At 43.5% G+C, this 20,000-nt stretch overlaps 1 protein-coding gene across 1 annotated transcript in view; it reads left to right on the top strand.

The window, feature by feature from the left end:
• Positions 1-20,000, top strand: part of LOC310938617 (plexin-B2-like) — an 88,588-nt gene that overhangs the window by 45,295 nt on the left and 23,293 nt on the right. The window contains exons 4-10 of the mRNA XM_083903156.1: positions 12,995-13,509; positions 15,114-15,443; positions 15,636-15,774; positions 16,943-17,088; positions 17,169-17,348; positions 17,640-17,774; positions 19,469-19,569. Coding sequence (XP_083759282.1) covers positions 13,000-13,509; positions 15,114-15,443; positions 15,636-15,774; positions 16,943-17,088; positions 17,169-17,348; positions 17,640-17,774; positions 19,469-19,569 — 1,541 coding nt within the window. The 5' untranslated portion in view covers positions 12,995-12,999. The remainder of the gene's footprint in view (positions 1-12,994; positions 13,510-15,113; positions 15,444-15,635; positions 15,775-16,942; positions 17,089-17,168; positions 17,349-17,639; positions 17,775-19,468; positions 19,570-20,000) is intronic.

Raw genomic sequence — 20,000 nt, forward strand, 5'->3', positions numbered from 1 at the left:
CACTTTGTCAGCAACCCAGTCCTCAGTATGCAGCAAGTACAAGAATGTGTGTGTGTGTGTGTGTGTGTGTGTGTGTGGCCTGAGCCTCTGCGACTCTTTTACGACCTGCTCTCTGCTGAAGTTGCAGCTTCCGTCACAAACATTTACACAAACATCAGCAGAGTTTCATTCTCCGCTCTAAGTCAACTCTACGACGTTTGTCGCCGTGGTTACAGACATCGTCTTTTCCTGCTCTGCTTTTATATCCCTTATATATTTGTGTGTATGTATAGCTCCATGTTAGTCGGACTAAGACTAGCTCCATGTTAGTCGGACTAAGACCAGCTCCATGTTAGTCGGACTAAGACTAGCTCCATGTTAGTCGGACTAAAACCAACTCCATGTTAGTCGGACTAAGACTAGCTCCATGTTAGTCGGACTAAAACCAACTCCATGTTAGTCGGACTAAGACCAGCTCCATGTTAGTCGGACTAAGACCAGCTCCATGTTAGTCGGACTAAGACTAGCTCCATGTTAGTCGGACTAAGACCAGCTCCATGTTAGTCGGACTAAGACTAGCTCCATGTTAGTCGGACTAAAACCAACTCCATGTTAGTCGGACTAAGACCAGCTCCATGTTAGTCGGACTAAGACTAGCTCCATGTTAGTCGGACTAAAACCAACTCCATGTTAGTCGGACTAAGACCAGCTCCATGTTAGTTGGACTAAAACCAACTCCATGTTAGTCGGACTAAGACCAGCTCCATGTTAGTCGGACTAAGACCAGCTCCATGTTAGTCAGACTAAAACCAACTCCATGTTAGTCGGACTAAGACCAGCTCCATGTTAGTCGGACTAAGACTAGCTCCATGTTAGTCAGACTAAAACCAACTCCATGTTAGTCGGACTAAGACCAGCTCCATGTTAGTCGGACTAAGACTAGCTCCATGTTAGTCGGACTAAAACCAGCTCCATGTTAGTCGGACTAAGACTAGCTCCATGTTAGTTGGACTAAGACTAGCTCCATGTTAGTTGGACTAAGACTAGCTCCATGTTAGTCGGACTAAGACTAGCTCCATGTTAGTCGGACTAAGACCAGCTCCATGTTAGTTGGACTAAGACTAGCTCCATGTTAGTCGGACTAAGACTAGCTCCATGTTAGTCGGACTAAAACCAACTCCATGTTAGTCGGACTAAGACCAGCTCCATGTTAGTCGGACTAAAACTAACTCCATGTTAGTTTGACTAAGACTAGCTCCATGTTAGTCGGACTAAGACTAGCTCTATGTTAGTTGGACTAAGACTAGCTCCATGTTAGTCGTACTAAGACCAGCTCCATGTTAGTCGGATTACGACTAGGACTTTAAAGTTTGACAAAACTTTCTTTAAAAACACAAGTGTTTGAGTCACACACACACACACACACACACACACACACACACACACACACACACACACACACACACACACACACACACACACACACGCACACACAGGGCCTTGGCTGAGCTCCATGTGTGCAGTCAGCGCTAATTATTTCTTGATTTGACTTTAGAGAGGAGGCGAGCGCTATTTAATAAAGTGTTTTTACATCAGTTTACAGCCCCCCCCCCCTCCATCAGGGGCGAGAGACACTGAGAGACACTGAGACAGAGAGAGAGAGAGAGAGAGAGAGAGAGAGGTTTAATTTCCATTGTGTGAAGAGAGGCTGTAAATCTGCTGGATCCTGTCCAGACATAATGACTCGACAACAGGAGCTGCAGCAGCAGCACAAACCTCCTCCTCCTCATCCTCACTCTTCGAAAAACAGATTTCGAAACACAGATCGAAACACGACGACAACAACAACAACTCCTCCATATCAGCGATGACATCACTTCCTGTTTACAAATGTGTTAACCCTGAGGGACAGGAATCACACGCTCTCCTCTCCAGTCAAGCTAAAGCAGCGCGATACACACGGAAGCTATGCTACATGTTTCTGCTGCTTTTTTTTAGCATCATTAGCAACTCTTTAGGCAATGTTCGCCGTGACAGACTCTGCTCTGCTAGCTTCTGAAAGTAGCCTCTAGCACCGCGGGTCACACCGACCGTCAAGAGTTGACGCAGCATCGCTGAGCTAGTCATGTCCTGGCATCAAAACATAGCATCTTAGCATCAAAACATAGTATTTTAGCATTAAAACAGAGCATCCTCGAATTATAACGTACTATCTTGGCATTAAAACATTGTATCTTAGCATTAAAATGTAATATCTTAGCATCTAAGCTAGCGTCCTAGCAATAACACATTGCATCTTAGCATTAAAACATGGGGTCCTAGAATTATAACATAGTATTTTAGCATTAAAACAGCATTAAAACATAGTAACAGCATTAATGGATAGTATCTTTGCATTAAAACACAGCTTCTTAGCATTAAAACATAATATATTAGCATTAAAACGTAGTTGGCATCAAACATAGTATCATAGCATTAAAACATAATATCTTAGCATTAAAACGTAGTTGGCATCAAATGTAGTATCATAGCATTAAAACAGTTGGCATTAAAACATAGTATCTTAGCATTAAAACATAGTATCTTAGCATTAAAACATAGTAACTTAGCATTAAAACATAGTATCTTAGCATTAAAATATGGCGTCCTAGAATTACAACATATCTTAGCATTAAAATGTAATATATATTAGCATTTAAACATCATGTAGCAGCTGTAAAAAGCACTGTATCCTTTATATTGACCCTGTGACAGTGGTTCTTCTGCCTCTTTACTGTCCCCTCTCTGCTCCTGTGTGTACTGCACACAGAGTTCAGCTCAGGCCTCGTTTTCATGTCGAAGATATTTAAAAAAAAAAAAAAAAAAGAAGCAGCCACAGGCTAACACTGAGCTAATTACCTTCAGTGACCACATGCTGCGTTCATGCTACCGCCGCGCTCATTGTGAACGTGTGATTATGTGATTTTAGTCATCGCTTCACTTCCTGTCCTGGATTTACTCAAGTGTGTCCAGAAAAACCTGGAGCTGTTTGGAGACGAGGATTAAACACGAGCAGCTAATCAGATTAATTATCTACAGCAGCTTTTCAAAAACAAACAAAATCAACTCGCATCCACTTCCTGTTTAGTCGCATGTTCTCAAAGACGACTAAAAGCATGCGACTGGATTCTTCCACTAGGGGGCGCACAACAGAATTCTGGCCGACTTCCTGTTGAGTTGAGGCCATGGTTACGGTCGACTTTTTTGTTCGTCTCGGTCTAAAACATCTTCACACCAAGTTTCGGGAAATTCGATGGTACTCGACGTAGGCCGAAGTCATCGGGCACTTCCTGTTTTATGGCGAACAGTCGATATTCGCCAAAACACAGAGTTTTGCCATGGCTACGCCATTTTGAATCTGCAAAACCTTTCGATAACTTTTCACCTTTCATGTGTGTCGAGTACAAATTGGCGTGTTTTTTATGTCGGTGCGACAAACGCGCTCGGACGAGTTTGCTCGTTTACGTAGTGTGAAAATCGGCAAAATGGCTGACTTCCTGTTGAGTTGAGGCCATGGTTACGGTCGACTTTTTTGTTCGTCTCGGTCTAAAACATCTTCACACCAAGTTTCGAGAGATTCGGTGGAACTCGACGTATGCTGAAGTTATTCGGCACTTCCTGTTTGTGGCGAATGGCCAAAGTTCGCCAAAACGCAGAGTTTTGCCATGGCCACGCCGTTTTGAATCTGCAAATCGCCAAACTGGCTGACTTCCTGTTGAGTTGAGGCCATGGTTACGGTCGACTTTTTTCTTCGTCTCGGTCTAAAACATCTTCACACCAAGTTTCGGGAAATTCGGTGGAACTCGATTTTGCCTCTAGGGGGCGCTATAGAGCCCTTGAGCTTCGGCGTTAGCTTCAGACGTCTGGACTTTGAAGAAGTTTGTGTTGCGATGAAGGAGCTAAAGTTTCTCGGATGAAAGACGACGACGTTGTTGTTTTGACTTTGTTCACTGACTTTGTGTGTGTGTGTGTGTGTGCGTGTGCGTGTGTGCGTGTGCGTGTGTGTGATAATGAATGCAGAGGAAACACAAGGACACTGTGCTGCTCTCATCACTGTATCATCGTCAGGTTAATGGAAGTTACTGCAGAGAGAGAGGTTTTAATCTGTCGTCACGGACACTAAATTACATTTGCATAACACAGATTTAATCTGAGTTTAGCGCCGTGTGTGTGTGTGCGTGCGCGTGTGTGTGTTCATTTAAACGTTCGTCTGTGTCGTTCACTGCAGTTTGTCTCTGTTTTCACAAAGTTGTCAGAACTGGAAACTTTCATTCAGGTCATTCTGATAAAGATGGCCGCTGAGAGGCGGGGCTTATCTTCTGAGAGGCGGGGCTTATCTGCTGAGAGGCGGGGCTTATCTGTGAGGAGGATCGTTCATTCATGAGTCTGGTTTCACCTCTGTGTGTGTGTGTGTGTGTGTGTCTGTCCTCACTGTGTCCCTGCACTGAGTGGTACTACTGTGTGTGTGTGTGTATGTGTGTGTAGTATAGTGTGTGTGTCTGTGTGTCCCTGCACTGAGTGGCACTACTGTGTGCGTGTTGTATTGTGTGTGTGTGTGTGTGTGTAGTATAGTGTGTGTGTCCCTGCACTGATGGTACTGCTGTATGTGTGTTTTATAGTGTGTGTGTGTAGTATAGTGTGTGTGTGTGTATATAGAGTGTGTGTGTCCCTACACTGATGGTACTGCTGTGTGTGTGTTTGTAGTATAGTGTGTGTGTGTGTGTGTCTGTGTGTAGTATAGTTTGTGTGTGTGTGTGTGTGCGTAGTATTGTGTGTGTGTATGTATGTATAGTGTGTGTATTTATATATGTGTGTGTATATATGTAAAGTGTGTGTGTGTCAGTTGAGTCTCCCTGGTTCTCATGTCTCTGTCTCAGTGCTGTTTTCTCTTCATTATCAAACCAATCAAAGCTTCATTTCCCCGTTGGCTCCGACCAATCAGCTCCAGCCTGATGTCATGAATGGCTAACGATGCCCCCGGTGGTGAGCGTGAATATAAACAAGAGGAAATGAAGACACGCCTGAAGACTTAGTTTGTCTTCTGTCTGTGTCCACATGAGAGGACATGAGTTTGTCTTCTGTCTGTGTCCACATGAGAGGACATTAGTTTGTCTTCTGTCTGTGTCCACATGAGAGGACATTAGTTTGTCTTCTGTCTGTGTCCACATGAGAGGACATTAGTTTGTCTTCTGTCTGTGTCCACATGAGAGGACATGAGTTTGTCTTCTGTCTGTGTCCACATGAGAGGACATTAGTTTGTCTTCTGTCTGTGTCCACATGAGAGGACATTAGTTTGTCTTCTGTCTGTGTCCACATGAGAGGACATGAGTTTGTCTTCTGTCTGTGTCCACATGAGAGGACATTAGTTTGTCTTCTGTCTGTGTCCACATGAGAGGACATGAGTTTGTCTTCTGTCTGTGTCCACATGAGAGGACATTAGTTTGTCTTCTGTCTGTGTCCACATGAGAGGACATGAGTTTGTCTTCTGTCTGTGTCCACATGAGAGGACATGAGTTTGTCTTCTGTCTGTGTCCACATGAGAGGACATGAGTTTGTCTTCTGTCTGTGTCCACATGAGAGGACATTAGTTTGTCTTCTGTCTGTGTCCACATGAGAGGACATTAGTTTGTCTTCTGTCTGTGTCCACATGAGAGGACATTAGTTTGTCTTCTGTCTGTGTCCACATGAGAGGACATGAGTTTGTCTTCTGTCTGTGTCCACATGAGAGGACATTAGTTTGTCTTCTGTCTGTGTCCACATGAGAGGACATTAGTTTGTCTTCTGTCTGTGTCCACATGAGAGGACATGAGTTTGTCTTCTGTCTGTGTCCACATGAGAGGACATTAGTTTGTCTTCTGTCTGTGTCCACATGAGAGGACATGAGTTTGTCTTCTGTCTGTGTCCACATGAGAGGACATGAGTTTGTCTTCTGTCTGTGTCCACATGAGAGGACATGAGTTTGTCTTCTGTCTGTGTCCACATGAGAGGACATGAGTTTGTCTTCTGTCTGTGTCCACATGAGAGGACATTAGTTTGTCTTCTGTCTGTGTCCACATGAGAGGACATGAGTTTGTCTTCTGTCTGTGTCCACATGAGAGGACATGAGTTTGTCTTCTGTCTGTGTCCACATGAGAGGACATGAGTTTGTCTCTGTCTGTGTCCACATGAGAGGACATGAGTTTGTCTCTGTCTGTGTCCACATGAGAGGACATGAGTTTGTCTTCTGTCTGTGTCCACATGAGGACATGAGTTTGTCTTCTTTTTGGACGTGATAATCCCTGAGGATTAACACTAACTATCTCCAGATTAGGGTGTGGTGGCGTTTCCTCAGTGTGGCCTCATGTGGCCTCTGTCGCCACCTGGTGAGCCATAGAAGCACTGCAGCTGAAACCACCAAAGGTCATTTAAGGGCTGGGCTAGTAACTGTAGGGTCACTGGTTCAAATCCAGGTACAAGTCAAGGGCAGGGACGCCCCTGAGCATTAAAATGTAGCATCTTAGCATTAAAACATTGCATCTTATGAATGAATCGTTTATTTCGGGCATGACAAGTAATCAACATCTGCATACATCATCATTTATATTCATACACATGACCGAAAGGGACAGCGGGAGAAGCAAAGCTTATCTAGTCCCGCCCCCATTACCCATACAATTTTATTACTTTTTCTTTTTTTTTTTTTTTTCCATGTTAACTTTCGACATTTTGGACGTCGCAGCAACAATAGCATAAGGCTGCAGTTCATCTCAAGGCAGTCAACAGACTACATGCACGGCCGTACATGTGTCCCTGTCGAACCATCACGAGCGATCACAGTCTCAAGTTGTTGCCTCGGTTCCGCCGATTTATTCATCCCTCTCTCGCATAGCTCTCACCACGCTTAGTTTCACCAGCTCATCTCGTTTGGCTGCATCCACTCCCATCTGTACCACGCAGTCTCGAATTGCGGAGTTGTCGGTGCGCAACCCCATCACGGCATTCTTAATCGTGGCGATGTCCACCCTCGTCTCAAGCTGCTCCATGGAGGCCTTCCTCTGCCTCCGAATCTGGATGTACATTCCACATGCCAAGGATAACATTCCAATTATCATGAATGTGAATATGTACACATCTTCGACATCCTCTATGTCTAGTGCAGCCAGGCATGAGATTTGCCATTTCCCCCATGCATCTCTAGTGTAACCAGCCGGGAATGTCCCTCCAGGACATTCTGGTTCATCAGAGCCCGCTTTTCGCGTAGAAAAAATCCGGTCAATTGCGTTCAGTGACCAGCTCAGCAGTTCCATTGCAAGTTAGGGCAGCGTTGTAATGTTTGAACGGTTCGGTTTTGGAACACAGCTTTATACTTCACAAGTTACATAAGGCATTCATCATAACATCTCAGTATAGTGTCAACAGATATTTGACCATGACTTCATCCACAGCCTGGTTGGGACGCCCTGTACCCAGCCACAATCATGTTTACATACTTTTTTTTAAACATTCTCAGTGTAGCTGAGGTCTTGACCTCATCATCAAGATTGTTCCACAGCTTAACCCCAGAGACCGACATTGTGAAAGACCTTAGCGTTGTCCGCACTTTTTTCTGTCTGAAAACTAAGTTCCCCCTTAGGTGGAGTCCCCTCTCCCTGGTTTGGAGAAGCATCTGAAGGTTGTGAGGGAGGCCATGGTTAGCCGCCCTGTACATAAACTGAGCATCACGATAGCGTATTATATCATCGAGTTTCAGTATTTTCGATTCGATAAATAGTTGATTTGTATGTTCTCTGTATCCGGCATAATGTATAATTCTTAGAGCTCTTTTCTGTAGTATCAGCAGTGGGTGCGTACTCGTTTTATATGTGTGACCCCAAATTTCAGCACAGTAGTGTAGGTGAGGAGAGATCAGTGTACAGTATAATAAGTAGAGAGCATCACGGTTTAGGAGCTTCTGCACCCTCCATAATATGGACACACTCCTAGCTAGTTTAGTTTTCAACTGTCTGATATACGGTTTCCAACTTAACATTTCATCAATAATCACGCCCAATACTTTGTGTTCCTTAACTCGTTCAATTCCCACCCCGTTAACATGAATATTGATACTCTTCTTATGACCTTTCTTCCCATATAACATGTATTTAGTCTTCTCTAAGTTCAGTGATAATTTATTTATGTTGAACCATTCTTGAAGTTTGGCCATTTCATTATTGACTGTTTCCACTAGTTGATTCAGATCATCCCCAGAGCAGAAGATATTTGTCTCATCAGCGAACAATATTAATTTCAGAATATTAGACACTCTGCATATGTCATTTATATATAGTATAAACAGTTTTGGGCCCAGAACTGATCCCTGTGGAACCCCACATACTATGTCCAAGCAGTCCGACACTTCATCACCTATCTTGACGTATTGGGATCTATTGCTTAAGTAGCTCTTAACCCACTCTAGTGCTATACCTCTAATACCATATCTCTCTAGTTTTGCCATCAGGATCTCATGGTTAATCGTATCAAATGCTTTTTTCAGGTCAATAAATATCCCTATGGTATGCAATTTATGGTATTTATGGTATCTTAGCATTAAAACTTAGTATATTAGCATTAAAACATAGCATATTGGCATTAAAAAATAGTACCATAGCAGTAAAACATAGCATCTTAGCTTTAAAACATAGTATTTTAGCATTAAAACAGTTTCATAGCATTAAAACATAGCATCTTAGCATTAAAACATCGCATCTTGGCATTAATACATCGCATCTTGACATTAAAACATCGCATCTTGGCATTAAAACATCGCATCTTAGCATGAAAACATAGCATCTTAGCATTCAAAAATAGCATCTTAGCATTAAAACGTAGCATCTTATCATTAAAACATAGTATCCTAGTATTAAAACGTAGTATCTTAGCATTAAAACATAGTATCCTAGCATTAAAACATAGTATCCTAGCATTAACACATAGTATCTTAGCATTAAAACATAGTATCCTGGCATTAACACATAGTATCTTAGCATTAAAACATAGTATCCTAGCATTAAAACATAGTATCCTAGCATTAACACATAGTATCTTAGCATTAAAACATAGTATCCTGGCATTAACACATAGTATCTTAGCATTAAAACATAGTATCCTAGCATTAAAACATAGTATCCTAGCATTAACACATAGTATCTTAGCATTAAAACATAGCATTTTAGCATTAAAACATAGCATCTTAGCATTTAAACATGGCGTGTTTTTTTGTCTATTCTTGTGGCTGTTGGTCACATTTTCACCGTTATCTGAGTTTAAAGTGTGTCCACTAAAGTGTCAAAGACAGACGTACACACACACACACACACACACACACACACACAGACAGAAGCGTGGACAGAATATTATAATGTTTCTGTGAGTCTGAGAGAATTAAAGTGTCGTTCTCAGAGTTATTCCTTTATTCCCTGTGGCTGCTCCGGCTCCTGCAGACATTCCTGGATTTACTTTCCCTCCTGACTTTTTAGCAGAGAAAAACTGAGCTCTGAGGATTTTAATGAGTCACAGATTACACACACACACACACACACACACACACACACACACACACACACACACACACACACACACACACACACACACACACACACACACTAAAGCCGTCTAAACGTTATAGTGAATAAATTCTTTGGACCGTAACTGACATCAGACCTGAAATGATCTTCACGCCAGGAGACTGGGGATCGTATAAAAAAGAAAGGAAGAGGAAAAAGTGAAGAAATAAAAGGGTTCGACGGTTATTCTTTAATCAATGAACTGTTTTCTTAAGTCGCTGAATTTGTTAAACGTTTGGGAAATGCACCTTTAAAATGTTCATTTACTTTAAGACAAATAATGAAAACCTTGTTTTTAAGAAGCTAAAGCTAGAAAATGCTCGATTAATATTGATCATTGGAGATTAATAATGTTCTGATTAAACGTTTGTAGATAATCTTTGATTTTTTTTAATATTCAAAAACTTCATTATGAGCTAACCATGAGCTAACCATGGGCTAACCATGGGCTAACCATGAGCTAACCAAGAGCTAACCATGAGCAAACCCTGAGCTATCGCTGAGCTTACCCTAAGCTAACCATGAGCAAACCCTGAGCTAACCTTGAGCCAGCCCTGAGTGAACCCTGAACTAATCATGAGCTAATCATGAGCGAACCCTGAACTAGCCATAAGCTAACCCTGAGCTAACCATAAGCAAACCATGAGCCAACCTTGAGCCAACCATGAGCCAACCATGAGCCAACCATGAGCAAACCATGAGCTAACCATGAGCTAGCCCTGAGCGAACCCTGAACTAATCATGAGCTAACCCTAAGCTAAACTGAGCTAACCATGAGCTAGCCCTGAGCGAACCCTGAACTAATCATGAGCTAATCATGAGCTAACTATGAGCGAACCCTGAACTAACCATGAGCTAACCATGAGCTAACCCTGAGCTAACCATGAGCTAGCCCTTACCGAATCCTGAACTAATCATGAGCTAACCATGAGCGAACCCTGAACTAACCATAAGCTAACCCTGAGCTAACCATGAGCGAACCCTAAACCAATCATGAGCTAACCCCGAGCTAACCCTGAACTAAACATGATCTAAAGATATCACAATATTTTATAAACGGTGTTTTATCAACATTTTCACGGATAAAAATGTAACAGTACTGTATTTACAACTTTTTTTTTAGCATGTTTTTAGCACTGTTGACGTTGGTGGCAGCCATCTTGGAATCATGTGTCAGGTTGGAGTTGTTCCAGTTGATCTTTTCCTGGCTGCTGATTGGACAAAGTGGACAAAGTGTCTCAGGATTGTGGGACGTTTTTCTCTCAGATTAATAGTAAATGAGCGTCTCAGACTCTGGGGTTTTCATCGTCTCATGTGCTAACGTCCTGTAGCATGTGGGCGGAGAGATAAGTCTTTCCTCTCTAATGAATCCCTCTGCAGTCAAACGTCTGAAGTGAATTCATTTTGCAGAGAGACGTCGTCGCAGCTCGCAGACGTCATTGAGCTCCAATCACAGGCTGTCTGATAGCTCCTCAGCTGTGATTGGCCGCGCCGACGCCCGATCACGGAGGCGTAAATAAAGCGGCGCGTGTCGAGCTGTGATTAATTATGTAGACGAGTGTCGGGGAAAATGGAGAGAAGTGAAAAAAGTCTTTATTATCAGTGAATAACACATGGATTTTGACGCCGATCGGCGCAAAATAACGAGGACGGACGTTTGTAAACAACACCAGATTATTACACACACACACACACACACACACACACACACACACACACACACACACACACACACACACACACAGATTAATGAGAGGTAGAGTTCAGTGAACCCAACAGCTAATTGCTTCACTCAGTCTCTGTTTAAAAGACACACACACACACACACACACAATCTGGTTTCCATGACTAGAGAGGACATTACATTGACTTGCATTCATTTCCTGTTCACTGACTCTAACCTTAATCTTTGGTGTGGGAGAGTGAGTGACTTTGGTGTGGGAGAGTGAGTGACTTTGGTGTGGGAGAGTGAGTGACTTTGGTGTGAGAGAGGGTGAGTGACTTTGGTGTGGGAGAGTGAGTGACTTTGGTGTGAGAGAGTGAGTGACTTTGGTGTGGGAGAGTGAGTGACTTTGGTGTGAGAGAGTGAGTGACTTTGGTGTGAGAGAGTGAGTGACTTTGGTGTGGGAGAGTGAGTGACTTTGGTGTGGGAGAGTGAGCGACTTTGGTGTGGGAGAGTGAGCGACTTTGGTGTGAGAGAGGGTGAGTGACTTTGGTGTGGGAGAGTGAGTGACTTTGGTGTGGGAGAGTGAGTGACTGGTGTGGGAGAGTGAGTGACTTTGGTGTGGGAGAGTGAGCGACTTTGGTGTGGGAGAGTGAGCGACTTTGGTGTGGGAGAGTGAGCGACTTTGGTGTGAGAGAGTGAACGACTTCGGTGTGAGTGAGAGTGAGTGACTTTGGTGTGGGAGAGTCAGTGAGAGTGAGTGACTTTGGTGTGAGAGAGTGAGTGAGAGTGAGTGACTTTGGTGTGGAAGAGTGAGTGACTTTGGTGTGAGAGAGTGAGTGAGAGTGAGTGACTTTGGTGTGGGAGAGTGAGTGAGAGTGAGTGACTTTGGTGTGAGAGAGTCAGTGAGAGTGAGTGACTTTGGTGTGGGAGAGTGAGTGACTTTGGTGTGAGAGAGTGAGTGAGAGTGAGTGACTTTGGTGTGAGAGAGTGAGTGAGAGTGAGTGACTTTGGTGTGGGAGAGTGAGTGAGAGTGAGTGACTTTGGTGTGGGAGAGTGAGCGACTTCGGTGTGGGAGAGTGAGCGACTTCGGTGTGGGAGAGTGAGTGACTTTGGTGTGAGAGAGTGAGTGACTTTGGTGTGTGAGAGAGTGAGTGACTTTGGTGTGGGAGAGTGAGTGACTTTGGTGTGAGAGAGTGAGTGAGAGTGAGTGACTTTGGTGTGGAAGAGTGAGTGACTTTGGTGTGAGAGAGTGAGTGAGAGTGAGTGACTTTGGTGTGGGAGAGTGAGTGACTTTGGTGTGAGAGAGTGAGTGAGAGTGAGCGACTTTGGTCTTCTGTTTTCACACCGTATATCATGCGTGTTTTTGACGTATGTGTTACGCGTTTATCGTATGTGTTGTGTACAGGTATGTTTATGTTTAACGTACATGTGTGTTTAACGTACTTTTTCCATCTTTAACATACATATTACGTGTTGCGTGTTTGACATACGTGTTTACTGTTTAACGTGCGTGTTGTGGGTTTCACGTACATTTTGCGTGTTTATCATACGTGTTTGTTTATCGTTTGATGATAATAATTGAACAGTACTATGTTTACGACTTTTTTAGCGTGTTTTCACCGTTGACGTTAGTGGCAGCCATCTTGGAATCGTACGTCCGGTTTTGACAGTTGATCTAAAGCTAATGTTTTTTTTTCTGTTCTGTGTTTTTTTTTTGTTTTTTTTCCAGATACGATGGAGCGCTGGTGGGCGTGGCAGTTCGCCCCGCTCGTCCTGGCGACCATCTGCTTTGGCCCCTCCCACTGCAAGAACGCGTTTCCGTCCGAGACCCTGATCAACAACGTGGTCGTCGACCCCGCGACGGGTCGTCTCTACGTCGGCGCCGTCAACAACCTCTTCCAGCTCGACCCGGACCTCCGCGTGGAGTCGCGCACCCAGACCGGACCGAAGCGAGACAACCGGCAGTGCACGCCGCCCATCAGCGACTCGTGCGAGGAGGCGGCGGAAACCGACAACCACAACAAGCTGCTGCTGGTCCACGGCGCCAAAGACACCCTGGTGGTGTGCGGCAGCGTCTTCAGGGGAATGTGTTCTCTGAGGAACCTCAGCAGCGTGGAGCAGCTCATCTACTTCTGCGACACCAAGGGAGAAAAGTCGTACGTGGCGAGCGCCGAGGAGAGCGTCTCCGTGGTCGGAGTCATGTCCTTCTTCATCAGGGACTCGCAGAACTTCTCCGTGTTCTTGGTGAGCAGCAGAACCACACACACACACACACACACACACACACACACACATATTTGACCTACATTTTGTGTGTTTATCGTACGTGTTTTATGTTTATCTTACGTATTGTATTTTTAACATGTAGTTGTGCGTTTACCGTACGTGTTTTATATTTGTGTTGTATGTTTAACGCACATATTACATGTTTATCGTACATGTTGCGTGTCAAACGTACGCGTTTATTGTTTATCGTTTATATTTATTATTTATCGTACGTGTTTAACGTACGTGTTGTTTTTATTTTACGTTTTATGCACATTTTACGTGTTTATCGTATGTGTTTTATGTTTAACATACATATTTATTGTTAACGTACTTTATTGTTTATCGTACATGTGTTTGACGTAAGTGTTGTGTGTTTATCGTACGTGTTTTATGTTTAACGTACATATTTTACATGTTTAACATACTTGTTTTTTGTTGATTGTACGTGTTACACGTTTAACGTACGTGTTGTGCGTTTATCGTACGTATTGTGCGTCATCATGTTGTGTTGCATGTTTATCGTGTTTAACGTACCTGTTTATTGTTTATGTTACGTGTTTGACGTATGTGTTGTGCGTTTATCTTATGTGTTACATGTTTATCGTACGTGTTGTGTGCAGATACGTTTATATTTAATGTATGTGTTGCGTTTTTAACGTACGTGTTATGTGTTGGTCTTATGTGTTACGCGTTTATCGTACGTGGTGTGTGCAGATACGTCTATATTTAACGTACGTGTTGTGTTTTTGACGTATTTGTTTATCTTATGTGTTACGCATTTATCGTACGCGTTGTGCGGAGGTATGTTTATATTTAACGTACGTGTTGCGTTTTTGGCGTACGTGTTATGTGTTGGTACTATGTGTTATGCGTTTATCATACGTGGTGTGTGCAGATACGTCTATATTTAACGTACGTGTTGTGTTTTTGACGTATTTGTTTATCTTATGTGTTACGCATTTATCGTACGCGTTGTGCGGAGGTATGTTTATATTTAACGTACGTGTTGTGTTTTTGACCTACGTGTTATGTGTTTGTCTTATGTGTTACGCGTTTATCGTACGCGTTGTGCGGAGGTATGTTTATGTTTGACATACGTGTTGCGTTTTTGACGTACGTGTTATGTGTTGGTCTTATGTGTTACGCATTTATCGTACGCGTTGTGCAGATACGTTTATATTTAACGTACATGTTGTGTTTTTGACGTACGTGTTATGTGTTTGTCTTATGTGTTACGCATTTATCGTACGCGTTGTGTGCAGATACGTCTATATTTAACGTACGTGTTGTGTTTTTGACGTATTTGTTTATCTTATGTGTTACGCATTTATCGTACGCGTTGTGCGGAGGTATGTTTATGTTTGACGTACGTGTTGCGTGTTGTGTAACGTTTCCTCTCCGTACTCGTCAAACTCAGAGCGGCTGATGTTTAGAACAAATTAGAAAAGATTCCTTGAAGGCGTAGTTGAGGTTTTTGACGTAGAAGAACGTAGAAGAACGTAGAAGAACGTCGTGGACATATTAGTTGAGTTTCAGCAGAAACAGAGGATTGAATGCTCCTGCTCTCTGGTGCCCTGCAGGTGGGTAAAGGCTACGGCAGCCATGACAGCACAAAGCTCATCTCCACGCGGATCCTGGAGGGCTACAAGGACTGGGTGGTGTTCGACAGCATCATCGAGGCCTCGGCGGTGCAGGCCAACCCCTTCGTGCTGCGCTACCTCCACGACTTCCGCTTCGCCTTCAAAGACGGCGTCTACGTCTACTTCCTGTTCTCGCGCACGCTGGGCGTGCAGGACAACAAGAACTTCACCTTCGTCTCCAGGATGTGCGAGGAGGACCACAGCTACTTCTCGTACACGGAGCTGCAGCTCAACTGCAGCGGCAGCAGCAACAAGTACAACAAAGCTCAGGTGAGTCGGGGGGGAAAACGCGTTTTCTGTTAAATTGGAACGTTTGTGAGAAACGCCTCAGTCCTGACCCCCCGACACGCTTTAGAAATTGGATTTAACGTCCTCTTGAACTTGAAATGATGAGCTCCTCGCTCTCTCGCCGCGCCTGAAAACGACATTTTCCTCCTGTGAATATCTGTTGTTTTTCCTCAGGCTGCGTACGTGGCAGAACCAGGAGAAGTTCTGGCTCAGACGATGAACAAATCGAGAGAATACGGAGAAGTTTCAGCCGACAGCAAAGTCCTGTTTGTCACCTTCACCTCTGACGAGGATCCGTCCACCTCGGCCATGTGTACGTGACGCTGAGTTCAAGTCTGTGATCGTCTGCGACGTCTTTAAGAGCACGTTTGACGTCTTTATCGTCACTGTTACACTGACGTTTGTAAACCACTCACTCTCCCACACCAAAGTCCATAGAGAAAACCAGTGATTTTAGCTCACAGGGACACAGGAGCCTGCTGGTCCTCTGCTGCCTCGTGTGGTCACTTTGTGTCACTGAAGTTGATGCAAAATGTCGAATTGACAAAATACGACATTGTAAGTCAGTGATGGAGGCAACAGTGGATCAACAACTCCTGTGAACTCCTGCGTGTTTATCGTACGTATTATGTTTATCGTACGTGTTTATTGTACGTGTTGTCTGCTTGACGTATGTGTTTTATGTTTATCGTACGTGTTGTGTGTTTATCGTACGTGTTGTGTGTTTATCGTACGTGTTTATCGTGCGTGTTTATCATACGTGTTTATCGTACGTGCTATGTGTTTATCGTACGTGTTGTGTTTGGCGTCCATGTTTTATGTTTATCGTACATATTGTGTTTATCGTACGTTGTTTATGTTTATCGCACGTGTTGTGTGTTTGACGTACGTGTTCATCGCACGTGTTGTGTGTTTATCGTACGTGTTGTGTGTTTGACGTACGTGTTTATCGCACGTGTTGTGTGTTTGACGTGCGTGTTTTATGTTTATCGTACGTATTATGTGTTTATCGTACGTGTTGTGTCTTTGGCGTACATGTTTATTGCACGTGTTGTGTGTTTGACGTACGTGTTTTATGTTTATCGTACGTGTTTATCGTACGTGTTGCGTGTTTGACATACGTGGTTTAGGTTTATTGTACGTATTATGTGTTTATGGTACTTGTTTATTGTACGTGTTGTGTGTTTGACGTCCGTGTTGTGTGTTTAGCGTACATGCAACGTGTTTATCGTGTTGTGTGGTTATTGAACGTAATTATTGTACGTATTACGTGTTTAGCGTGTTACGTGTTGTGTGATTATCGTACGTGTTTAACGTATGTATTGCGTGTTCAGCGCGTTTATCGTGTTGTGTGCAGGTATGTTTACGTTTAACGCTCGTGTTGCGCGTTATGTGCAGGTATGTTTATGTTTAACGCGTTTTTAACGTGTTTAACGTGTTGTTAACGTGTTGTTAACGTGTCGTTAACGTGTCGTGTGCAGGCATGTTTCCTCTGCGTGACATAAATCAGCGTCTGGTTGAAATCATCGGAGCGTGTTACAGCGACAAAGGTCTGATTCAGGGCAAATCTGCTGTTTACTCTCCGTACTCGTCAAAGTCAGAGGAGCTGTGCAGCAGCAACGACAAGGTGACGCGCACACACACACACACACACACACGCACACACGCACACCATCGTCTTCATCATCATCGTCGTCGTTCTTCTAGAAAAACATGGCCACGCGGTACAACTGCGGCGCCGAGTTCCTGCCGTCGCCGCTGGCCAGCAAGGCGGAGTTTGCCCTCACGTCGCAGCCGTCAATCGTCCGCAAGGGTCACATGACTGCTGTGGCCGTCGCCGTGGAGATGGGACACGCTGTGGCCTTTCTGGGAACTGCAACCGGAGAGGTGAGTCGCACACACACACGCACACAGAACTACACACAGTGTTTGGTGTGAAACAGCGCCCCCCTCAGGCAAAGCGTGGATGGAGCGAGCCAAAATGAAGTTGCACCGAATTCCACGAAACTTGGTGAGAACGTGTTTGAGACCGGGACGAAGAAAAAAGTCCACTGGGACCATGTCGTCAACGCAACAGGAAGTCGGCCATTTTGAATTTGTGCGTCCATATTGCGTCCTGACTTTACACTCGTCTGTTTGTTTGTTTGTTTGTTTGTTTGTTGTTGTTTGTCCGTGAAGGTGCTGAAGGTCCATCTGTCGGAACATCCTGAAGTTTACGGACGAGCAGCAGCAGACGTCACCGGAGACAAAGTCAACAAGAACCTGCTGTTTGATTCTAGTCTGCAACATCTGTACATCACTACAGAGAAGAAGGTCACACACACACACACACGCACACACTGACAAACACTGACTCACACACACACTGACAGACACACACACACACACACACACACACACACACACACACACATTCTTGTACTTGCCACATACCGAGGACCAGCATTTCCACTTTATAAATCAACACAATTACTAATATCTACTTCATGAATGACATCTACAAAGAACTACTGGTTGCAGTACCATAAAATGTCTGCAGGTGGAGCCCCAGAGCAAAAAGGGCTCGAAAACTTTTTCGATGTTTGTTTTTTTTTGTAATTTTTGGTCCAAAATTTGACAAAAACGTCATACTATACTATGTCGTCCAAAATGTGAAAAAAAAACCGTCATGCTATACTATGTTATGCTACTAAAAAAAATTTTGGTCCAAAATTTGGAAAAAAATTGTTTGTCCAATATTTGGAAAAAAAATTGTTGGTCCAAAATTTGGAAAAAAATTGTTGGTCCAAAATTTGGAAAAAAATTGTTGGTCCAAAATTTGGAAAAAAATTGTTGGTCCAAAATTTGGAAAAAAATTGTTGGTCCAAAATTTGGAAAAAAAAAATTGGGTCCAAAATTTGAAAAAAAAATGTGGACCAAAATTTGAAAAAAAGATTTGGTCCAAAATTTGAAAAAAAAAATTTGGTCCAGAATTTGAAAAAAAAAATTTGGTCCAAAATTTGAAAAAAAAGAATTTGGTCCAAAATTTGAAAAAAAAAAGTTTGGTCCAAAATTCCACAAAAAAATTTGGTCCAAAATTCCACCAAAAAATTTGGTCCAAAATTTCACAAAAAAAAGTCATACTATATTATGTCGTCCCAAATTTTTTTTTTTTGACGAATTGAGTATAGCATCTTATAGCAACCTTAGGAAGTGATTTCAATGAAAACAAAGTGAGGACCAGCCAAAATGTCCTCACTCCGTAAAAATGACCTCAATTTGTTGGTTAAAAACCCTCACTGGTCCTCAGTATGCCGCAAGTACAAGAACACACAGACACACACACACACACTGACACACACACACATACAGACACACACTGACACACACACACACACACACATACAGACACATACAGACACACACTGACACACACACACACACACTGACACACACACTGGCACACACACACACACACACACACTGACCGGACCGAAGTGAGGACCGGACAAAATGACCTCACTTTGTTGGTTAAAAACCCCTCACTGGTCCTCAGTATGCTGCAAGTACAAGAACACACACACACACACACATCCTTCTCCTCTCTAATCAGTCAGGTCACATGACCAAGGTCAGAGACTTCATCAGATCAGTGAGCGAGTGTTTCATTGATCACTGTGTCTGTGAGCATCCATCTCTATTAACACACACACACACACACACACACACACACACACACACACACACACACACACACACACACACCCCCCCCTACCTTCCCTCCCTCTCTCACTTACCATCGCTCTCTCTCGGCCAAATTGACGTTATTGATTCAGAGATGAATGAATTAAGAGTCTGCAGGAGAGGACCATTCACTGTCATCAGGTCCAGAGACAGCATAACGATACACACACACACACACACACACACACACACACACACACACACACTCATCTGTTCTTCTCACAAACATTGTTGTTTTCCCTCATGTTGTCCTTCACAATAAAAGCCTGTGGTTTGATTGACAGATCACTAAAGTTCCAGTGCAGACGTGTCACATGAAGACAGACTGTTACTCCTGTGTCTCTATGAAGGATCCTTACTGTGGCTGGTGTGTTTTAGAGGGAAGGTGAGTTTAAAGGTTAATGACTGTGTGTTTGAGTCTAACACGTCTTTATCTTTAACTGTTACACTGAAGTCTGTAAAACACTCACTCTCACACACCAAAGTCACTCAGTCTCCCACACCAAAGTCACTCAGTCTCCCACACCAAAGTCACTCACTCTCCCACACCAAAGTGACTCACTCTCTCACACCAAAGTCACTCACTCTCCTCACACCAAAGTCACTCACTCTCTCACACCAAAGTCACTCACTCTCCCAAACCAAAGTCACTCACTCTCCCACACCAAAGTCACTCACTCTCCCACACCAAAGTCACTCACTCTCCCACACCAAAGTCACTCACTCTCCCACACCAAAGTCACTCACTCTCCCACACCAAAGTCACTCACTCTCTCGTACCAAAGTCACTCACTCTACTCACACCAAAGTCACTCA

This window comes from Microchirus variegatus (assembly GCF_963457635.1).
Source record: "Microchirus variegatus genome assembly, chromosome: 16".
Lineage (NCBI taxonomy): Eukaryota > Metazoa > Chordata > Actinopteri > Pleuronectiformes > Soleidae > Microchirus > Microchirus variegatus.